Genomic DNA, 24,425 nt, shown 5'->3' with positions numbered 1-24,425 from the left:
ACAGGGAGACCTGCAGGGGAGGGAGCGGGCCTGAGTCGAGGCATGTGGCACTTCATACGCGACTGGGTTGGGGTCAGCAAGCCCTCTTCCCCGGCTGGAATGAGGGCAGCAGGGGATGAGACTAGAAGCCAGGGAGGGGCTGAGCCAGGAGCCTCGACAGCCACCCCAGGGACTCTTTACTCTATTGGCGGGGAGAGGAAGCTTGCTGCTGAAGGCTTAATTCAGGGGAGAAGAGAGCGTGAGGGGTTGAATTGTGGTCCCCCAAAAGATGCTGCAGTCCCAATCCCCAGAACCTGTGACGATCACCTTGGAACCAATCATTTAACTTGGTGTGTAACATATCATTTGGAAAAAGTGTCTGTTGATCAAATTGAGATGAGGTCATTAATGTGGGCCCTCATCCAATGTGACTGGTGTCCTTTTAAGGGGACATTTGGACACAGGGACAGATGCATCAAGGGAATCTGATGGGGAGATGCAGGGAGAAGACACAGGCTTCCATCTCCAAGCCAAGGAGCATCTGAGCCACGAGGAGCAAGCAGGGAGGCCTGGGACAGATGCTTCCTTGCAGCCTTGAGAAGTGACCTTGACCTTGACTTCCAGCCTCCACGCTTGGGAGACACCTCCGTTGTCCTCCCCGCCACTTCCTGACAAGCTGCCACAGCAAGGGGTGAGGTGTGTGGGGAGATTTAGGAGGTGAGGAGGCTGCCCTACAGTGACACACAGAGGCAGGGGATTTGGCTGATGGGGTTAACAAGCAAAAGAGACTTCTGCCCAGTGTACAAGAAGCCAGTGCTGTGACACTGGGCTTTTGAGAAAAGAAAGTTTTGATTGCTAGTGGGCTAACAAGGAGATAGGCATCCAGCTCACATCTGTCTCCAAGTGCTGGCTTTAAGGCAGGAATTTTATTAGAAAAGGTTAAGGGAGTGGATTCTGGGATTAGTAGGTGATTGGTGGAGGGAAAAAGGAGGTCTAGAAAGTTCTTACACCTGTGCAGTTGTCTCTTCATGCCTCCTCATGGGTCCCATGTGCAAATTCTGAGGAAGTTAGTGTGACATATGCAGTGGAAATTCAGGCTGTGACATTAGCAGGTGGGTTCTGTGCAGACTTAGTTGGCCATATTGGTTCCAACCAATTGCAACTGGTTTTAAAATCTCGCAAGCAGAGGGAGTTTCAGTGTTTCCGGAAGTTGTCTTTTCTTATCTGCTATCCTGAAAACTCAAACATTTCTATTAGTCATTAGGTTGTTTTTTTTTTTAAGCTCTGGGGCACAGTTTCAGTGGGTGACAGCCAAAGCCCAGGGACACTAGTGGAGGGCCCAGGGAGGGGCAGTGGCCATGGAGCAAGAGGAGAGTGATGTCTGGGGTAAGCCGATGGATGCCAGTGTCCATGTGCAGCACAGCCACGTGGCTTGGAAGACGGGACTTAGGCACCAACGATGGCTCCATGCAAGGCTGGGCCTGCAGACTCACCTTGGTAGGGAGGGACGTCCCTCAGGAGCTACTGGAAGGAAACTGGCATGGAAAGGGAATGAGGAGGAGCTCATGGATGGAGTAGGATTAGGAAAATACCACTGTGAAATAATAAGAAATATGTATATTGTTATCTGGCCCTGGTTTCTGACATACAGCTCCTAATATTGCTGTAGAAAGGGGTGCTGGAAGAATCTTTTGTTCTAATATTTGCCCTTTGACCCTGGTTCCTGACACAGAGCTCCTAATCCCTTGGGAGTTCCTGGGTGATTGGAGCATCTTTTGTTCTAATGAGGTGACTCTTGGTGGGCTCTGGATGGCATCAGGATGGGCTGGTTGCCAGGGTGCTAAAGGTCAAAACAGTACTTGCCTTTTTTGGAGGGGCACTGACAGTAGAGGTAAGAGAGAGCACATGGGGGCGGGTGGAGCTGGAAATGTGGGCTTGGGCTGGGCGGGTTCACAGAGGTGTATATGTAAATTGTATACATGGGCCAGCTGTGGTGGCTCACACATGTAATCCCAGCACTTTGGGAGCCGAGGCAAGTGGATCACCTGAGGTCAGGAGCTCGAGACCAATCCGGCCAATATGGTGAAACCTCGTCTCTACTAAAAATACAAAAATTAGTCCAGTGTGGTGGTGGGCACCTATAATCCCAGCTACTGGGGAGGCTGAGGCAGGAGAATAGCTTAAACCCAGGAGGCGGAGGTTGCAGTGAGCAGAGATTGAGCCACTGCTCTCCAGCCTGGGCAACAGAGCAAGACTCCATCTCAAAAAAACAATTAATTAAATTAAAATAAATAAATAGTATGCATGCAGGGGAGAGACCATGAGCCATGGCTGCAATCTATCCATAGCAGTTGAATCAGTCTGAATTTTCATAAGATCCTTAGGTGATGTGAGTACATGTGTAAATTTGAGAACTTTGAAGAAAGTTCTCTGAAATCGAGTGAGTAAGAAGACCGGGGGCTGTAAAGGAGAGGAAGCGGGGCTCCCTGGGATGCCCAGGTTTCTGCCTGGGTTAACTGGGGACTGAGGAGCCAGGAGGTGACTTCTGATGGTGCACTGGGTGGACTCCTTGCCTCAGTCTTCCGAAAGAGGTCAAGTCTAGAGTTATAGATCTGGGCATGCAGGTGCTAGTGGAAGCCAGAGACAAGACCACAGAGGGAGAAGGTATAAACTGAAAAAGAGCCCAGGCAGAAGTTTTATTAGTGAGCCCTGTAGAAAGCATTCAGGAGCTGGGAGGGGAACAGGGAGAGAGTGGAGTCTCAGGAATGGGGGAGATACACCGCCAGGCCAAAGGCTCCAGGGAGTCAGATCCAAATGTGTCCATAGGTTCCATGGTGGCAAGAGAATTTGGAGTGTAGTTGGGCTGCACCCGAGAGTAACAGGCTGGAGGAGCTGGTGACAGGCACAACATGGGGACGCGGTGAGAGCAGGGCTCTCTGACAGCCCTGTTTTCTCAGGAGGTGAGAAGGAGTGGGGTCCAAAGGTACCAAGAAGAGTTGGATGCAGACACATTTCAGTGGTGCAGAAGGGAGGGCACTGAGCCCACACAGCCCAGGGCTTCCACTTCCCCTCCAGAGTTGAAGGCACTGTCACCACGGAGGGGCAAAGTGGTGGCCACCTTGGGTGGGAGAGTGCAGAAGAGGGAGCAGTAGCGGCCTCACCCACACGCAGGCCTGAGGACCCAGGCAGCCTCCCCTTTCCTCCCCTCCCCTCCCTTCCTTCTCTCTCTCTCTCTCTCTCTTTTTTTTCTTTTTGGAGACAGAGTCTCTGTCTGTTGCCCAGGCTGGAGTGCAGTGGCACCTTCTTGGCTCATTGCAACCTCTGCCTCCTGGGTTCAAGCGATTCTCCTGCCTCAGCCTCCCAAGTAACTGGGATTACAGGTGTGCACCATCACACCCAGCTAATTTTTGTATGTTTTAGTAGAGATGAGATTTCATGATGTTAGTCAGGCTGGAAACTCCTGACCTCAGGTGATCCACCGCCTTGGCCTCCCAAAGTGCTAGGATTACAGGCAGGAGCCACCATGCCCGGCCTTACTCCAGCATTTTCTACGAATCCTGATGTAAACCCTCTTCCTGCTTTTCTGTTTTCTCTGAACACCTTGGCTTATAGGCTCTTTTATCTCTTCAAATTCCACCCTGGAACATGCAATTATGAAAACGACAGATTGCTGTCATTGGTAAACCTTGGGCAGGAAATTAGGAATCCGTGAGCTCAATATTCACCTTTGCTATGAACTCCTGACATTATTTTGGTCAAGCATAGGGGAGAGTGAAAGCTCTCCTCAAATATTTGAAGGGCTATCACACAGAAGCAGGGCTTGAATAATTTCAGTGTAGCATTGGACGGCAGAGCAGGGCTGGCGTGCACACACCTGGGGAGATGACTTGAACCCTGTGGGAAATGGACAGAAGCCCTCTTGGGGAGTGATCTGGTCTGGGAATGTGAGAGTGAGCAGAAGAAGCCTCCCATTTGGGAAGTGCAAGGCAGTTCCTTCTCATTCTGCAATTCTAATTTTCCATTTGTCTTCCTGTTTTATCCTCTATATTCATGGCTCCTGGATAACCTCTCCTGGATCAAACTTGACCTGAACACCTATGGGGTGTGGGATTGGACTGGATGGCTGAGGCCCCACAGCCCTCTGCCCTCAGAGGAGTCAGGACTGGTAGACACTGGTTAGCTCCTTCTTTCCTGAAAGGGATTAATGGTACATGGACAGAACCTTCCAGGCCCACCCTCAATTTAGGATGTTTGTTCTAAGTAGCAATAAAAGTACAGTCTCTAAAGATTGACTGTTTGGTTTCAAATCTGAGGTCCATGACTTAGTAGCCATTGATCTTGAACAAGTTTTTCATTCCCTCCGTGCCTCAGTTTCCTTATCTGTAAAATGGTGATGATAATGGCATCTGCCTCATGGAGTTGTTCTTAGGGTTAAATACGCTTAGAAGAATGCCCGCTGCTCTCATTATGTTTTAGCTATTTATATTATTTAGTTAAAGAGGCAGCTTTTTATCTTGGGAAGCTTTATTAATTATTAATAATGTTTCTTTTAAAAACACAAGTCAGTCTAGTTGCATAAATGCATACACTCAGGATGGGACTTGGAACCAGATGGAAATCTTAGGGAAGAAAGCAGCAAAGATATAAATATGGACTCCACTCCCCTTTACTTAGCAGCTAAATAAAAAGGCCCCACTGAAATACAGAATTTCCTTGAGTAGTAAGCATCCCTATATTAAGAAAATGAAGAACTGGGGCTGTCTTCTGTACTAGAGTTCAGACTCACTCCCCACACCACTTCCCTGCATGTTGAGTGACCAACTGTCCTCACCCATGGATTAGTGACCTCCACCGTGGGTGTGTGCCAGACTCTGTGGCTCCCAAGAAATGATGAGAAGAGCCTGAGAATGAATGGTGGGAACCCAGCAGGGACACCTCAGTGAGGGGTGTGGCTGCAGTGGAGGAGGTGGCTTTTTGGGGACCACAGTGGGGCAGTCTTTTGTCTCTTGATGCTGTGTGGGGGTCACTGTGGGTTCTGTTTCTATCACTTTGGAGGAATAGGTTGGCCTTTTGGTTGCCTGTCTGGGGATATTATTTTATGTGGCTAACTCAGGTTACTAATACTTCTACACTCAGGAAAACCAGCTGAGTCACTGTCAAAATCTGTCACCTGATGGTTCCTTTTAGGTCAGGCCTTGCATTAAGCAGCTTGGGCCTGAATTCTGACTCTGCTCCATCAGAATGTGACCTGGGGGAAGTCACTTAAACACAGGCAGCCTGTCTTGGTCTGTTCGTGTTGCTATAAAGGAATACCCGAGGCTGGGTCATTTATAAAGAAAAAATGTTTATTTGGCTCACAGTTCTACAGAAAGTGTGATGCCAACATCTGCGTCTGGGGAAGGCCTCAGGTTGCTTCCAGCCATGGTGGGAAGGGAAGGAGAGCCGGCGTGCAAAGAGATCATACAGCGAGAGAGGAAGCAAGAGAGAGGGGAGGGGCCTGGCTCTTCCTAACAACCATTTCTAGTGGGAACTAAGAGTGAAAACTCACTCACCCACAAGGGAGGGCATTAATTGTCCCTTCGTAAGGCAGCCACCTCCTCGGCCCAGACACCTCTCATTAGGCCTCACTTCCAGCTTTGGGGATCAAATTTCAACAGAGGTTTGGAGAGGACAAACATCCAAACTATGGCACAGCGTTGGCTTCCTCATATGGAAAACAGGGCCATCAGTGCTTTTGTTATGAGAAATCAATGTTTGATATATGATCAGCAATGCTTGGGGCACAGCAAAGAATCTTGTCAGTGAGTGGTGATTATGATGCTGCTGCTTCTGATGGTGATGATGATGATGATGATGATAATGATGTTCATGATGGTGATCCTGGTGATGATGATGGGGATGATGATGCTGGGGATGGCAATGGTGATGATGATGATGCTGGTGATGATACTGGTGATGGTGATGCTGATGATGGTGATGCTGGTAATGATGATGGTGATGATGATGATGATGGGGATGATGATGGTGATGATAATGATGCTGGTGATGGTGATGCTGGTGATGATGGGGATGATGATGATGGGGATGGTGATGATGTGGATGGTAATGATGAAGATGATGATGCTGGTGATGCTGATGATGGTGATGCTGGTAATGACGATGATGATGATGGTGATGATGCTGGTGATGGTGATGCTGATGATGGTGATGCTGGTAATGACGATGATGATGATGGTGATGATGCTGGTGATGGTGATACTGATGATGGTGATGCTGGTAATGATGATGGTGATGATACTGGTGATGCTGATGCTGATGATGGTGATGCTGGTAATGATGATGGTGATGATGCTGGGGATGATGATAGGGATGATCATGGGGATGATGATGGTGATGATGGTGATGATGATGCTAGTGGTGATGATGATGGGGATAGCAATGATGGTGATGATGATGAGGGGATGATGATGGTGATGATGATAATGGTGATGCTGCTGCTGCTGACCATGATGAGGATGATGCTGGTGATGGTGATACTGATGATGGTGATGATGATGATGGTGATGATGATGATGATGATGATGCTGGTGATGATGATGCTGGTGATGATGCAACTAGTGATGGTGGTGATGGTGATGATGATGGGGATGATGACACTGGTGATGATGCTGATGATGGTGATGATGGTGATGATGTTGGTGTTGGTGATAATGGTAATGATGATGATGGTGATGATGATGCTGGAGATGGTGATGATGGTGATGTGATGATGATGATGATGCTGGAGATGGTGATGGTGGTGATGATGATGGGGATGATGATGATGGTGATGATGAAACTAGATATGGTGATGATGATAATGGTGATAATGAAATGATGCTGCTGCTGCTGATGAGGATGATGCTGGTGATGATGCAACTAGTGATGGTGGTGATGGTGATGATGATGGGGATGATGACACTGGTGATGATGCTGATGATGGTGATGATGGTGATGATGTTGGTGTTGGTGATAATGGTAATGATGATGATGGTGATGATGATGCTGGAGATGGTGATGATGGTGATGATGATGATGATGATGCTGGAGATGGTGATGGTGGTGATGATGATGGGGATGATGATGATGGTGATGATAGTGATGATGGTGATAATGATGTGGTGATGATGATGGGATGATGATGGTGATATAATGAGGATGATGATCATGGTCATGATGATGCTGGTGATGACGATGTTGCTGATGATGCTGCTGATAATGATCATAGGGATGGCGATGATGGTGATGATGATGATGGGATGATAATGATGGCGATGATGATGATGGTGATGATGATGGTGATGATTATGATGGTGATGATTATGCTGCTGCTGCTGCTGATGGTGATGATGATGATGATGCTGGTGATGGTGATGATGGAGATGATGATGGTGATGATTATGCTGGTGATGATGATGGTGATGATGATGGTGATGATGCTGGTGATGGTGATGATGATGATGCTGGTAATGGTGATGATGGTGATGATGGTGATGATGCTGGTGATGATGCTGGTGATGGTGATGACAGTGATGATGATGCTGGTGATGGTGATACTGGTGATGATGCTGGTGATGGTGATGATGGTGATGATGATGCTGGTGATGGTGATGATGGTGATGATGATGCTGGTGATGGTGATGATGGTGATGATGATGGTGATGGTGATGATGGTGATGATGATGATGTGAATGATGATGTTGGTGATGATGATGCTGGTGATGATGTGAGTGATGATAATGAGGATGATGATGCTGGTGATGGTGATGATGGTGATGATGATGATGGTGATCATGATGATGTGAATGATGATGCTGGTGATGATGATGCTGGTGATGGTGATGATGGTGATGGTGTGGTGATGGTGATGATGGGGATAATGATGATGGTGATGATGAGGATGATAATGATGATGGTGATGATGGTGATGGTGATGATGGTGATGGTGATGATGATGGTGATGTGATGATGGTGATGGTGATGATGGTGATGATGATGATGTGAATGATGATGATGGTGATGATACTGGTGATGATGCTGGTGATGGTGATGATGGTGATGATGAGGATAATGATGGTGATGATTATGCTGGTGATGGTGATGATGGTGATGGTGATGATGGGCATAATGATGATGGTGATGATGAGGATGATGATGATGCTGGTGATGTTGATGCTGGTGATGGTGATGATGGTGATGTGATGATGGTGATGATAATGCTGGTGATGGTGATGATAGTGATGATGATGGTGGTGATGGTGATGATGGTGATGGTGATGATGATGGTGATGGTGATGATGGTGATGATGATGATGTGAATGATGATGTTGGTGATGATGATGCTGGTGATGATGTGAGTGATGATAATGAGGATGATGATGCTGGTGATGGTGATGATGGTGATGATGATGATGGTGATCATGATGATGTGAATGATGATGCTGGTGATGATGATGCTGGTGATGGTGATGATGGTGATGGTGTGGTGATGGTGATGATGGGGATAATGATGATGGTGATGATGAGGATGATAATGATGATGCTGGTGATGTTGATGCTGCTGATGGTGATGATGTGGTGATGGTGATGATGATGATGATGGTGATGGTGATGATGGTGATGATGATGATGTGAATGATGATGATGGTGATGATGCTGGTGATGATGATGATGATGGTGGTGATGGTGATGATGAGGATAATGATGGTGATGATTATGCTGGTGATGGTGATGATGGTGATGGTGATGATGGGCATAATGATGATGGTGATGATGAGGATGATGATGATGCTGGTGATGTTGATGCTGGTGATGGTGATGATGGTGATGTGATGATGGTGATGATAATGCTGGTGATGGTGATGATAGTGATGATGATGGTGGTGATGGTGATGATGGTGGTTGCTGATGATGATGGTGATGATGATGTGAATGATGATGATGAGGATGATGATGCTGGTCATGGTGATGGTGATGATGATGATGGTGATGGTGATGATGGTGACAATGATGATGTGAATGATGATGATGGTGATGGTGATGATGATGTGAATGATGGCGATGATGCTAGTGATGATGATGATGATGGTCTGTTGCAATGGGGAGTGTGGAGAAGGGTTGCATCATCTTTCCTCTGAACAGGAGTGAGGAAGCTCCTCTGGCTGCTGAGATGCTGGTGTTGCCCTGGTCCCTCATTTCAGTAGGAACTCAACTAGAGCTCCCACCATTTCCTTATCACTCTCATGGTGTCCAGATCAGCCTGTTAGAGGCTTTGGACCATAGCTTCAACACTACATTCCCACTTTCTCTTTCTCAGCCTGAAATCTTCCCAATATATAATAGGATACGGGGAGCTACCTCATAAGTAGACCAGGGACATGACCAGGACTCTCATTGTACCCCAACTGAGATTTTTGAATATTAAAGGCCACAGTCACCATCCTAAGTGTTGATATGAGGGGGACTCAGGCAAGAGTTTCCTATCTACCAAGTGCTGTCTGCTGTTCCTTAAGGATAATATATTCCCTTTGAGTCAGAGAGATTATTTTTCTTTCTAACCTTCAAAAGGCTTCTATAAAGATTTAGATCTACAGGAGGAATCAGGGTTCTGGGGCTGAAGGAGCCTTAGACATCAACTAGTCCATGAAGAAACTGACACTCTGTACAGCACTTGATGTTTTACTGAAACATTTAACATTCTCTTTCTCTTCTGGTCCTCCTGACAATCCTTCGAAGGAGGTAAGTCAGCATTCTTGTTTATAGATAAGGAAATGGAGTGATTTAGTGCAGTGCAATGGTTAAGACTCCACAGCCAGCTGCTTAGGATTCAAGTTCTGGTTCTGCTATTTTTTACTTTATTTTATTTCATTTTATTTTTAGAGACAGTGTCTCGCCCTGTCACCCAGGATGGAGTGCAGTGGTGCAATCATAGCTTACTGCAGCCTCAAACCCCTGGGCTTCAGTGATCTTCCCACCTCAGCTTCCTGAGTAGCTGGGACAATACTCATGAGCCACGATGCCTGGCTAATTGTTTTATTTTTTGTAGAGACAGGGCCTCACTATGTTGCCTAAGGTGGTCTTGAACTCCTGGGCTCAAGTGATCCCCCAGCCTCAGCCTCCCAAAGCACTGGGATTACAAGCAGCTCCACTATTTACTAGCTGTGTGACCTTGAATAAGTTACTCAGCCTCTCTGTGCCTCATCTTTCCTATCTGTAAAATGGTGATAATGCTTGGTGCAATGGAAATGCTGCTAATTTATGATTATTCCTTAAACCAGGACACAGTAGACCTGTGAATTTCTTCAACACACGTTTATCGAGCCCCTACTATTTGTCAGGCACTATGCAAGTGCTGCAGATACCAGTGAGCAAAACCAGACACTACCCCTTCCCTTATGGAGATTCAAGTCTAGTGGGAGAGCTATGCATGAATCCAATCAATCACACTAACGTAAAATTACATGTGTCATGAAGGAGGCACACATGATGTTACTGCAAGAGGATAGAGCCAGTCTGGGGACCCCAGGGAAGTGAAGACCGCAGTGAAATCTGATGAGTGAGTTGGAGTTAGCTAAACTGGGGATGGGGGTGGAGAGGACATAGGACAGTCTGGGCAGGGGCCATCAAGGACACAGCAGCCTGGTAGAGGGATAACATGGACTGCTCAAAGCCTGCTGAGGCTGGAGCACAGGGACCAGCACAGATCTGGGCGAGATGAGTCAGTGGGTAGGAAGGGCCTGATCATTCAGGTCTTCATAGGCGGTGTAACAGATTCTGATCTTCATGAGCAAAAAGGAAGGATGCTAAGTGGAGAAGTGACAATAGCCAGATCTGTGATGTGCAGTCCATCCTGCAGTGGAGGGTGGACAGGTTGGTGGCCAGAAGGAATGGAGGCATGACTGTGAGGAGGCCCAGGGGAACAGTGGCCCTGGGGCCTGTGCTCAAGGAAGAGGGCTGTGCTGGAGATAAAATACGTGTGTTGTTGGTAGGTTGATTACAGCCCAGACCAGGGGGTGAGTTGGCCTGGGAGACAGTCTAGAGCTGTGCTGTGTAATAGAGTAACCACTAGTCAAATGTAATTATTAAGCAATTAAAATGTGCCGGGTCTGAATTTAGGTATGCTGTAAGTGTGAAATACACACTGAATGTTGAGCTTAGTAAAAATGTGAAATGCCCTATTCATAATAAATCCACTGCATGCTGATGAAATATTTTGAATATATTGAATTAAAATGTATTATTAAAGTTAATTTTACCAGTTTCTTTTTGTTTTTTTTAAAGATATGGCTACTTGCAAATTTAAATTCCATATGAAATTGGGATTTGTGGCTTGCACTGTGTCCAGAGTGAGAAGACTTCAGTCCAGGACCCAGCCCTGGGAAATCGTCTTCAAAACAAAGCTTCTGCCAGAGGAGTGCAGGTGGAGAAGGGGCTGGAAGGTCAGAGACGTGGGGGAGCGGGGGGCGGTGGGAGGCGCGGCGAGGTCCTGTGAGGGAGCGCTTGCGGGCTGCAGGGGTCAGAGGTAAGGCCCAGTTGCTCCCAAGTTTGCACAGCGTGGGGCCCAGCTCGCAGGCCCAGGACGTCGTTCTCTGCAGCTTGGTAAACGCCTCCTTTCTCGGCTCTAGCCTGGCTGGGTAAATGTCTACAGTAAGCCCTCAGCTTAGGGAAGGCAGAAGGAGGCAGACTATTTCATAATAACTCTTCTCCAAGTCTCAAATATTGTTTTTCACAACTCATTCCTTAGCCGTTTGTGGAAGAAGAGCTCATCCCACGAGATGGAGAGGTAGTGGGTGGGCGGCAGCTCCCGAGCCGGGGACCCCGGCTGGCTCCTGTGCCGCGTGACGGGGTGGTTGGCTGAGCCCGAGGCCCCCCTCCGCCTGCCGCAGGCTGGGTTGGCGCTGCGGACCCAAGTGCAGCTCTTCTCCGCGGGGCACGGGCGCCGGCGGCGTCCCCAGGGAGGGGTGCGCGGGAGCGCCGGGGACGGGGGGCGGACGGGCCTGGAGCGGGGACCTAGTTCTACTTCTGTCCCAAAAGGACTCAAAGGAAAACAATTTACTTGATCCTGGACACGTTTTCATCTATAATTGGGAAATATGCAAATGAAAAGGCCCACAAGGTCTGAAAGGTGCAAATCAAGCTCCCAGCGCGCGACTCGGGGAACTGGCTTTTCCCCAGGGAGCCCCGGAGGCGCGCGACCCGCTCCGAGGGCGCCCTGGGCGGAACCGCGCGGCGGGCTCGGGGGCGGAACCGCGCGACCCGCTCCGGGGGCGCCCCAGACCCGGCCCCCGCCCTCTGCCGCCCGCCCTCCGGGCCGAGCCTCCGCTCCCGCGATGTCGCCGCGCTCGCCGCCGCCAGGCGCGCTGGTCCGCCGGGTCGACCGGGCGCGGGGCGCGCCGCCCGAGGCAGCCTGCCCTCTTTCCCCGGCTTTGCCCTGCGGCCCGCAGCGGGGTCCGGGGTAGAGCGGCCGCTTTGTTCCCGCCGCCCGACGGCGCGGGGCTCTGCAAAGGCGGAAGCCCGACGCTAGCCATGCCCCCGTGCGGACGCCCAGCGCACCTAGCCTCGCCGCTCCGGCCGGGCCCCTGGGCCTTCCCGCGCTGAGCGCCCGAGTCCGCCCCCTCCGCGGTCGCTCACCGCCCGCCGCCGCCGCAGTACAAGCCACCTCCCCGCCCCCGCCCCCCCGCGCCGCCGCCGCCGCCGCCGCCGCCGCCGCAGGAGAGGGAGGGAGGCGGAGGGAAGGAGGCGGCGGGCCCAGCCCAGAGCCCGTCCCGGGCGCCGGCGAGCGAGCTCCAGCCGCGGCGGCAGCGCCATCCCGGGCCGCGGGCAGCCGCGCCTCGCCCTCCGCGCCCGCAGCTGCCTTCGCCTTCCCGCGGCCCCGCCGCAGCCGGCCCGCGGCGCGCCACGGACGCTGTCCCCTCGGCGGAGCAGAGACCCTTTCCCCTTCTTAGGGGGTGTCGTCGCTGGGATCGCTGAGCGCTAGGGGTCCAGGAGGCGGGGACGGGAGCGCCGTGACACGCCATGGCTCAAGCGGCCAAACAGCTGAAGAAAATCAAAGACATCGAGGCACAGGCCCTCCAGGAGCAGAAGGAGAAGGAGGAATCCAACAGGAAGCGGAGAAACCGCTCCCGTGACCGAAAGAAGAAGGTAGGAGGGGGCGGCGGTGAAAGCGCCGCGGCGCCTGGAAGTGGCTGCTGGGGGCAGGGGTCGGGTGGCCTGGGACGCGGTGGGGTGCGGGGCCCGGTGCGGCGGAGTTGGGGGCACCCGAGCGGGGAGGGCTTGGTGGGTGCAGAAGAGGGACGGAGGCTTCTGTGCGGCTGGGAAGGGGACAGGGCGGGAGGCTGGAAGGGCAGAGCGGTTGGCAGGGAGGCTGAGGGCGCGCAGAGCAGCCCGCCCGCTGCTCGCGGAGACCTTTCAGGACCTTGGACAGCGCCCGGCAGGCCCGCGGGGCTCTAGGACCAACTTTCCCGACCTTGGCTACCGGCCGCGGGTGGTGGGCTGCCCTGCTCGGGCGCGCTGCCCCCGCTGGCTTTCCAGGAGAGCTGGTTTGGGTAAACGCGGCTCCAGTCTCCAGGGGGGCAGATCTGCCCGGCGCCTCCCTAGGTGACCCACTCTGGCGCGGAGACCGTTTTTCCCAGGTGTCTCTGAACGGGAGTGGGGCTTCTGACCTTCCTTGACCCTTCTCAGGGAGCACCTTTCCTGACCCTCCGGATCTGGTAGCAGAAAAGAAGGCGCCTTCTCCCCTCCTCGGGGCATTTGGCAACATCTTATGCTCAGGTCACTCAAGATGAGCCACCCATGGCAGGGAGGGGAAGTTCCTTTGGAAGCCAGGCATGGGTGCTCCAGCCTGGCCCAAAGGCCTGGTCAGAGACCAGCTCTGTCCATGGGCAGGCATCCCGGGTATTTCTGTGTCGGGGTGCCGAGACAAGATAGGCCTGTAAAGACCCAAACCTCCAGGGGCAACTGTTGCTGTTTTTAGCTCTTTTTGGCTCTGAGGTCCTCTTACCCCTGATCAAAGCACCTTGAGAAACACCTTAAGTCAGAAGCACCTTTGATGGTGAAGGGAGGGTGACAGAAGTCAGGGTGCCTTAGAGCCACGGAGGAGGCCAAGAGTACCTGGGTGTAATTCTGGGAATCGGAGATGCTGAACTCTGGCTTCAGGAGAGCCATTTTCACCTGAAGAAGTTGATGTGGGGCCCAGCCTGCACTGCTGCCTGGCAAGGAGTGGGACCCCTCAGGCTTCCAGGGAGAGGCTCTGGCCTTGGTTGAGAAAGAAACATGGTTTCTTTCCCTGAAACTGTCTCATTCTGAGAAAGAAGTTTGGAGCCTGTGGCTGACAGCAGAGTATTGGGGAGCAGGCTGTCTGTGGGCCACACACCCCTTGACAGTTGGTCAGCAGACCAACATCCATCCTTTTCCTAGAGGTGTTCTCTGATTTCAAAGGAAGTAACCAGCACTCTCTAGGCTTTCCTGTACCCTTCCAAAACTGACGTCCCCACCTCCCTTGAGGGATTGCCATCTTGTGTGTAAATAGTAGTTTCACAAAGGCACCACCCCTTTAGAGGACCGAAAAGGGGCCTTTCCCAAACCGATGATGAATCAGAGTTTGGGTTGGTGCCACCGAGAGAGAATCTCCGCAGGTCCCTCTGCGGGGGTCTAAAATACCAGAGCCCGTCTTGTGAGTCAGGCAGGGGAAGTCTGGCTCTACGCTGCGATGCTCACCCACTTTTTTGGCGTGAATGTAAATTTCTTCTCAGTAAGGAGTGCTCTGTGTTTCCATTCCTGCCTCCTGCTTTTGGAGCCAAGGCGCTCCTCTTCGAGCTGCTCACTCAATGTTCTCATCCACCTCTCTCTCCCAGGCTTCCTTCTTGACGCTCCTGACACTATAAATCATTTTTTGAAAATAGTCAAAACACTCTCTCCCACCCCCTCTCCTGTGATTCTTTTCCATTCTGTGAAAATTTCCTTTAATATAACTCTGAATTCTGACTATGTGTAATACACACATATAAAAATGGTGATTTCAATATTCTTTTTGCTTCTTTGGTCTTAATCTTTACATTCATAGTAAACCTCGTTTCTTTTTTTTCTTTTGGTGATAGATGATAATATTTAATATATTCCTCCCCACAAATGGTGTTACCTTGTTTTACTAGCCGGTCGCAGCATACTGCGTCAGTAAGCGTTCAAAAATCTTCCATTCAGATTTTCATTATTTTATGCAGTACCCTGGGTGCTATGATTAATATAACGATAAGAAAATTTTCATTTAAAGTGATAGCAGTGACGCAAACTATTAGGACAGATTCTTTGGGTGCGGGGGAAATGGTATGGGGTGGGATGTAAGGATGCTTTGTTCATTTTTTGTAAGGGCCATGAGTTTTCTCAGGCATTGGGATGGTCTTGAGGGCCATCTCAGAGAATAGAGTTAAAATTTATAGCAAAATTGAAAATCACAAGCAGATGGAAAGCTCTAGAGGGAAAGGTGAGGGAGGCAGTGCAGAAAGGAGCATTTGAACAAAGCTTACATGGGGCCTGGAGAGGCAGAGGGCCTAGGGCTAACTCAAAGGTTCATATAAGGTGAAGTCTAACTAAGCCATTTTTCATGAAGGAGATAATTTTTCAAGGTGAAGTGTATTAAAATCAGGCAGCTGAGGACTTTACAGCTGCTCACACAGACTACAGAGTGTGTGGGCCCAGCCTCCGTTTCCTATACCAGCATGCAGGAAGAATCTCATACATGCAAACAAACATTTTATTCCAGGACATTGGTCTCTTGTGTGGATGGCTAGCTGAGCCAAGGGCATTCTGAATTAACTCAAAGGAAAGGTGTTTGTCCCATGGGTAACCTACTTACCAGGGACTGACTGAGCAGACCGCATCCCTCCCATTTGTAGAAATAACCGCAGTTGTAACTTTGGCGACAGTTGCAGTTTTTACAGTTGATGATATTGTGTGGGAAGGCGCTTGCTAAGGGGTGCTGTGTGTGGGGGGTGGAGGAGGCTGGTGTTGTGACGCACTGACTGACACAGATAGAAGCTACCTCGACACAGGGAACTGAGCTAAACTCTAGAGCTCTAACAATTCCTGCTTCTCATGGGGCTTCATTCAGTGCTGTGCATGTGCAGAGCCAACCTTGTCAGCCACTTGCTGTTGTAGCTGCAGCTTAAAAAAAAATCAAGCATTTATGATATTTACTGATAAGTCCCTCTGTTTTTGAAGGTTGGAATGGAAATAAATTGCAAAGCATGTGTAAAGCAGGCATTTGCATGAAGAATTACAGCTTTTGAGGGCTGAGGGAGCCTGAAGCATAAGAATGTGTGTGCTTTTTATGTTTACCCAGAGCTTGAGGGTAGGAGGAGAAGAGGACAGGGGGGAAAAGTGAGGCAGAGGATGGAAGAAGGCAGAATTCAAGGAAGGAAGAGTGGATAGGGAGAGGAGCGCTGATGCCTTGGCCCTGAGTGACAGGTTCACACTAAGCCGGCTACCTTCAACACTGTGAGACCCCAGGGTAGTGTTTACTCAGCTCTCTCCTTGTCCCTAGCTATGTTCACCTACTTCATCCTCTGATGGTGAAAGAAAAGACCATGTCCTATTCATAGCTGTGTACCTGACACCTAGCTCAGTACCTGACACAAGCAGCAGGCAGTGGATGTTTGTGGAGTGAATGGTTGAATGAGTGAATTAATATAATATTAATCTCTGCTTGCCCAGATGTTGTCTTGGTTGCAAGCATGTGTTCCGGTGAATAATACACCCTTTGACTGACTGTCTTTTGGGGGCATCTGGAAAAAGCCTGATCTTTTTTCCTTTTCTAATCATTTTCAAAGCAATAGAGATTTGTAGACATGCAGTGGAACCATCTAATCTTTTGGTGCAGTGAATTCCACCACTGAGCATGTAGTTAGTTCCTTGCAGGGTCTCTGCTACACTAAATGTCAAGTGGTTTTAGACATTTGTAATAACAACAGTGTTTGCACAGGGTCCCAAGAAGCCAGGCACTCACAAAGAGGGATGGAGGAAGAGTGCAGGAAGAGAGAAAAAAAAAAGCCCAGATGTGGAGAGTGGCCTCTGCCACTTAGCTGTGCAGGCAGCTCCATCAGTCTTTCCAGTCTATGCAGCAGTAATCAAAGAGCCTACAGCCTTCCTCTCTCAGCAGGAGGAGACCCTGCTCCTGGACAGGAGAGGGTTTTTTGTGGATCCAATGATTGGAATCACAGGGGAGATTTGGGGTGGGGGGCACCTGCGTGAGACTGGAGGATTGACAAGGAGGCTTGGTGGGTCTGGAGGTGGGGAAAGCGGGATGGAGGGAAGAAAGTTAAGCATTAGAATCATATCGGCCCATGACTCTCATTTGCAAAAGGCCTCAAATTTCAACTTCTGCTATTATCTCCAAAAGGTTTTATAAATCCAATCCAAGAGATCGCTGACAGAATTGAAAGAGAACAGTGCTCATCCCACATCTTTAATCTGGGTCCTGTTGCTAAACCATTTCACTAATATATGTTGTGGCATTAATGGATATTTATATGTAAAGCCTCAATTTGGCTTTTGATTAGCATACTTATGTTGTATTGCATGTGAATTATTAGAGCGTTGGTTTCTTTGTTGCAAGCCTTTAAAACATACCACAACTTTGGTATCCCTGCTTTGGCATTTCTTCTTATTTTAGTACCTTGGGAGCCTCAATAAATGGAGGTGGGCCTGCCTCTCTGGAGCTCTGGGAGGTGCCGGCAGGGGCTGAAGATGTGGGAATTTTCCCAGCCTGCTTCCTGTCCATTTTTTCAGTCCAGCTCCTCCCTCCTTGCTGCAGAGGTAGCAGCAGTGGGGGCTGTTCCCAGGAGCTCTCCTCACTTCCCAGCCATAGGCTAGACCAGCAGAGCAGGGTTTTGAGGGCCGAGAAGATGTTACACTCTGATTTTTGGCTGCTGCTCCACCTCTATGAGTGGTGGCTGTGAGGAGCAAGTGATATGCTAACCATCTAGTGCAGGACTGTCTCAGAGCAGGTGCAGCAGCAGCCGAAATTCAGAACCTGGAGCAAGTCACCTCCCTGGGCAGGGGACACGAGCCAGCTTCCAGTGTCTCCCCATTTCTTTTGCTCACCCCAGCAAAGGCTGCTGGCTTACCAGTTCTGCTCCTCTCTTCTCAATGTGGCAACACTTAAAAAAAAAAAACCATCTGAGGCTTCTTCCCCATTTTCACAATAAAAATGAGTGCGTAGTGGCGAGTGTGTCCTATGTACAGGCACTCTTCATCTGTGTTAGCTTGCCCCTGCGTCTGCTTTGGCAACACCTTTGAATAGGCAGTCCTGTCATTGATTCCTTGCTCCTTCAATGTCAAAGCCCATCACTGTCGCCTGCAAGAAATCTTTCATATCTGCCCCCTCCTCACCCCCACCCCACTGCTCTCTCTGCACCTTTCACACATACACACATGCACATGCAGAAGTTCCTGTTTTATCTCTTCTACTAAATTGTAAGCACTTTGAAGCCAATGCTAGCGTCTTTGTACATAACCATTCACTAAATATCTATGGCTTTTAGAATTGGTTGAAAAGCTACATTTAACTAGTACAGGTTTTTTTTTTCTTAGTTGTTCTTTTTGATTTTGAGAAAATTGACCCTAAAAAATTGGTACCAAGTAAAACTATTGTTTCCCCCCACCTTGAATTATTCTGACTGAAATAAAATCTATTGTCACTGTTTTTTCTTTTCTTTTCTTTTTTTTTTTTTTGAGATGGAGTCTTGTTCTGTCACCCAGGCTGGAGTATAGTGGTACAATCTCGGCTCACTGCAACCTCCGCCTACTGGGTTCAAGTGATTCTCCTGCCTCAGCCTCCAGAGTAGCTGGGACTACAGGTGCACATCACCATGCCTGGTTAATTTTTGTATTTTTAGTAGAGATGGCATTTCACTATGTTAACCATGCTGATCTTGAACTCCTGACCTCAGGTGATCCGCCTGCCTTGGCCTCCCAAAGTGCTGGGATTACAGGCGTGAGCCATCACGCCCCCACCCAGCTAGTATTTGTTTTTTTTGAGAAAGGCAAATCAACTTTGCCTGGCTCTCTATCTCCATTTCTGGTTCTTGAGAAGCTCAAAAGTCCGCCTCGTACAGAACACTGGCTTGAAGTCGGCTGCCCGGGTTCCAGTTTGAGCTCTTGCATGTATCAGCTACGTGTGTATATATAAGCCTCTGAATTTCCTCCAACCTCAGTTTGCTCATCTGTAAAATAGGGATGAGGATCAAATGAGATAATAAATGAGTGCATGCTTTGTAAATTTTAAAATTCTCATATATTTAATGGATTATAGCTAATAATATAATGATTGTTCATAAAGTTATTCTTTCTAATAAATTCTTTACCAAGGTTCATGCCTGGCCTTCCAGTGGCATTGTGAAGTCTTGAGATTTGCCGGGGAAGGCCAGCTTGTTATTCTTTCAGTACGGAGAAATGAGAAAAGAATACTTTATATCATATCTTCATTTCATTTTCAGGAAAAAAATGAATTTTCTATTTGGACAGGATTTTTATTGCAGACCTGCTCAGTAATCTGCATGGATTCAGTCGACAGCTTCCAGGTGGGCCTAGATACTTGCAAGCTTTATTGAAGTCCTGTGTGGCACCTGTGCTGTATATCAGAGGGGAACATAAAAGGGCTTCCTAACTTTGCTGAGACTCCCATGGCTGTTAGTTGAACAGGTAGTAAATCTGGGTGTGAACTGTCACAGATAATGGAATGTGTGGTGTTGTGGGGAGACCAGATTCCTCTGGCGGAGACTCCCTGGATCTTGGGCACACAAAGCACAGCATATTCTCCAAGAAAGGAAAACTTGCATTGGAGACACTCAAAGTGAAAGCAAAGATGTAATGGTCAGCCAATTAAAAAAAGAAGAGAGCACCATTTTTTCCTCCTCATTTACTTCCAATGTAACTGGACTCTTCTTCTCAAAGATTTCCCTGTATTTTTACAAGGAAATTGTACATGTCCCATTGCTTTTGCATCCATTGGTGAGCATTGACAATGATACTTGCAAAAAAAACTTCTTTCTTTATCAAGGAGGTGCCTGCACTTATAAGGGTCTCTAGTGTTCCTCGTGTATGACATGCATTGTCATGCTGTCGCCCAATAGGTTGGTAACCCCAGAACTGGGGCTCCAACCCAGGCACACCTGACTCCAAAGCTTATTCACAGTCCACAGCACTCGACTACTCCCCCAGGCACTGGTTGTGCCCTTAGGATATTCAAAGCTATGCTAGGCACTGAGAGAAGAGTCAAAGCTGAAGCTATCTTTCCTTCTCTGTCTGGACACGGTGACTCATGCCTGTAATCTCACCACTTTGGGAGCTGAGATGGGAGGATCACTTGAGGCTAGGAGTTCAAGACCAACCTGGGCAACATAGTGAGACCCAGTCTCCACTAAAAACTTAAAAACTGAAGATAGTTTTCCTTCTTTGAAGTGAAGGACTTACAAATTAGTGGAAAAGCTGCCAGAGGTGGAAGTAACCTCAGGCAGAGGATGGAGAGCATAGGGCAAAGCCTGTGGCCTCTGGTTCCAGTGGAAATGTGGGTGTCCGAGGCCCCTCTGAATGTCTTGGAGCTGAGGACTCTGTCCACCGGGCCCTGAGATTAACACAGAGTGCAGATCAAAGAGCAGGTGAAAATGGAGTCCTGGGGTTTCTGCTTTGTTTCTGGCTAGTCTGTCTCTTAACAGGTTAACTTTCCTCTTAACGTCTGTTTGGAGATTCTCTGTTCACCACATCGTCAAGTCCACATCTTCTCTATATAATCACTTCATAATGTGTGGACACTAGTCAATACACAGGGATGGCATTGCTGCCATGATCATCTGTTTTTCCTGTTATCTGGGACTTTAGCTTTTCATGTGGATGCTTCCCAGGCCTGTCCCAGAAGCACCTGCCAGGAGCCGGACACAGAGATGATATGATGAGCAGGGTGTGAATGGATGAGCCCGGCTGGCTCTTGCTCCACAGCTTTCTCCCGGCTCTTGCATCCCCATGGTTCTGTCGCCTGCCCCTAAGAAGTCGGGTGGTCTGAGTAGTTTCCAATGAGCGATATCACATTTGCATACAAATGTACATATGTAAGTGTGTGTATGTGTGTGTACATATGGTCAGATGCCAACAGGGGCCCCTTCTTGATTTGGCATTTGGGCAGTTTGTTAGTTGGTGCCTTCCATTGAGCTTGGGAAAGAGGAGGGGGACGGGTTAGGAGGAAGGTGGTGAGTCCTTGGCATGTGGCATAGGTGGCTTCCTGGGGCTCTCACCTGATAGAGGGAGAGAGCTCATAGAAAACATCTTCAACAGCAGGGGCAGCTGCCGGGCTTGTAGTGGGAGGAGCTGGCAGTCAGTTCAAGTCTATGCCCTCCAGCTAGGCCCTGGAACACAGAGCTTCTAAGCACTGGCTTTAAGTACGACACACACATGACCAAGCTGACAGGGTGTTAGGACAGCTAAGGATGCTGATGGTCCCACCCAAAAGCCAGCCCCACTGGCTGGAGGTGGGCTCAGGGAGCAGGACCCAGCCATTCTTAAAGACAGGACTTTGGTGCCATCACCCATGTGGTGACATATTTTACATTCACCAAAAACATGCTTAAAATGTTTTTAAGAATATTCTTTTAATTGAAAATAGGAATATGCTTCAGTTGTTGTGTTATGTTCACTTGAAATTGACACAATCTACACTTGTATATATAATATACGTGGAGTAGACCAGGAAGACTCAGGGCCAGAGTAGCCAAGTAACATGTCATCAGACAGAGAAATACACACTGTGTGAGCAGTGGTCATCTTTGTCATGTGTGTTTCTGGGTGATTAAATTTTCTTTTTTATCCTTTTCTGTATTTTTAATAATTGTTCAAAATAAGCTGGGCACAGTGGCTCATGCCTGTAATCCCAGCACTTTGGGAGGCTGAGGCAAGAGAACTGCTTGAGGCCAGGAGCTCAAGACCAGTCTGGGCAACATAGCGAGACCCTGTCTCTACAAAAACTAAGATGGTGCCACTGCACTCTAGCTTGGGTGACAGAGTGAGACTCTGTCTCTAAAAAAAAAAAGAAAGAAAGAAAGAAAAGAAGAAAAGAAAAAAATGTTAAAAATAAACAAGTTATCAAGACACAGAAAGAAGAAGCAGAGGACGCGCCACCTGTCTAAGAGGGTAGCAGGGCTTTCTCTGCCTGTGTGTCTTCTGGAGATGAAATCTGGAATTTATAGCTGACACCACACCCTCAGTAAGGGATTCCAAGGTGCTGTGGACTAGAGCCAAGTAGGTAACGGAATGTACTGGCTTGAAGTGGAGCTGAAGCGTGGCCCCCAGGAGCCTGGGCTGTTGGGTCTTGGCATATGAAGCCTTCCATTGTAAACCAACTTGAAAATGTGTGTGTGTTGGGCTTAATACTCCCTTCTGCAGCCAGGGGGATCTTCCAAAAATGCAAATCAGATCCTGACACTCCCTTCTTTCAATCCTTCAGTGGCTTCCTAATTGCCCTTAGAATGAAGTCCAGGCTGATTAACCAGGCTTCCTCCCTTCCAACCCCTGAATCTACTCCTTAGCTGCTTCTCCTGTCTTATCGCTATCTTTCCTGCATCCTGCACTGGGCTGTACACTGATACTTGGAAATGTATACCTTCACTTGCCTTTAGATCTTCCTGTGTGCCACATCCTTGGCCCCCAACATTAATGTCAAGTCCTCCGTCAGAACGCAGTTGGAACATTGCCTCCAGTGTCCTAGACGAGGCTGGGCTCCCCTCTCCCATACGATTCCAGTATGCCCTTGGGCAAGGGGGCCAGAGCATCAGCAGAGCTTTAGTGTGCATCAGAAGGTCATCTTGGTGAAATCGAAGCAGTAATGAAGAGCTGTGACCTGTGGAGTGAGATGGAGTCAGGTGTTTACTAGCTGACTTTGAGCAAGTTGCTCAGTAGAGCTTCCTGAGTCTCAGTTTTGTCATTTGTAAGGTGGAGAGAATACTACCCACCCCACAGCTATGCAGGGCTGTTGGGAGGATTGAATGACTTCATATATGGGAAGTACCTGGCATATAAGCACTTTATAAGTGGCATGGCAATGCCTCAGCTTCCACCCATACTCACCTTGGGGCTGCCCATAAAATCCAAGACACGAGCATTAGCAGGCTGTGGACCTGGGGGTGGCTGGCAGAGAGAAACACATGTCTGCACCTGAGCCCTGAGTGGGTAAGTAGATGAAGACTTAAAAAATGTGACCCTTGGAGTTTTCCTCTTTAATCCTGAACAAGACTTAACAAATGAACATCCGGTCCCACTTGGCTAAATTCTCACCTTGTATTTATTAATTTAAATACAATGTTATCCTTTCTGGAGATGGCCATCAGGTCAAATGCCAAGGGTGGTAGTACTCAACTAGTATTACTGCCAGTTTCTTAAATGAGTTAGTAAAGACTTTGGAGAAATGTGAACCTGATCTGAAACTCAGAGTGAAGAATCAGAAACAGCCCAGTGAGGCAAACTTCAAAGTCTGAAACGTCCATAGAGTTGCACTGAATTTATGGAGACAGTAGATTCTCCTGCAGCATAGAGATTTGGCCAATTCATTGTAATGCCATTTGCAAGAACTGCTTTGGTTTCTACCATTGACCACGCTCTGGAGAGGAGACTGTTTCCCTGCTGATCTCAGGTTACATAGTGCCAGTGGGCAGGGAAGGCCCTTCCACAGCTTGTCTACCCTATGGAGACTTGGGAAGGGACAGGTGTGTGACGGATCCAGTCAGCAAGTCTCCTCTGATTCAGGATAGCACACAATGCAAGGGAACCAGTGCCTGTCTGCCGACATGGAGCAATGTCTGGAAATCATGGTGTTTTACCAAGTTCTTGAGCTGTTGCACTTAACTACAGTATCTGCTTTAGGCAGAGCAAGTCATAGTCAAACCATTTGTCTCTTTAAAAAAAATATTGTCTTCTTGCCAGTCACATGTGTCACTTCATTCTTGAGAAGATCTGCATTGAAGGACACCTGGACTACAGCTGATGTGGTTGAACGTTAGCACTTTAAACCGAGATGTCAATACTGCTCCATACAGGACTTAAAGACACAGATGGAAAAAACGTACTTTATGGTTCTGTACCGGGCACCATCACCAGATTTTTCAGGAAGAACTTTTAAGGCTAACTCCAGTGAACTCACCATCCTCACTGCTGCTGGAGTCTCCATTGCATCCCTGCCTCCTCTAGTCTTGCCCTTCCAATCTGGTCTTTATCTTGCAGAGACCCCCCCACTTTTTTTCAAACACAAATGTGATAGTTGTCACTTCCCTTCCTAAAACCCTTCAGTTGCTTTCCACTGCCTTGAGGATGAAGTCAGACCCTTCCCCACTGCCGACCACTGCGCCTCACCCCTCCTCAAGCCTCCCCATGTT

At 48.7% G+C, this 24,425-nt stretch overlaps 1 protein-coding gene across 7 annotated transcripts in view; it reads left to right on the top strand.

Moving 5' to 3' along the window:
* The first annotated feature begins 12,757 nt into the window (after window positions 1-12,757).
* The window catches only part of ANK1 (ankyrin 1), a 243,895-nt gene continuing 232,227 nt past the window's right edge, over window positions 12,758-24,425 (top strand). For 6 of the 7 annotated variants that reach the window (XM_033232122.1, XM_033232146.1, XM_033232137.1 and 3 more), the window contains exon 1: window positions 12,761-13,158. In XM_033232122.1, the coding sequence (XP_033088013.1) occupies window positions 13,033-13,158 (126 nt within the window). In that variant the 5' untranslated portion in view covers window positions 12,761-13,032. Of the gene's footprint in view, window positions 13,159-24,425 lie in introns of all 7 variants that reach the window. The other variant, XM_033232131.1, reaches the window with a different exon arrangement.

This window comes from Trachypithecus francoisi, unplaced genomic scaffold, assembly GCF_009764315.1.
Source record: "Trachypithecus francoisi isolate TF-2019V2 unplaced genomic scaffold, Tfra_2.0 Contig01440, whole genome shotgun sequence".
Lineage (NCBI taxonomy): Eukaryota > Metazoa > Chordata > Mammalia > Primates > Cercopithecidae > Trachypithecus > Trachypithecus francoisi.
Note: the sequence above shows the minus strand (reverse complement) of the source record. Positions and strands in the feature narration are given on the sequence as shown.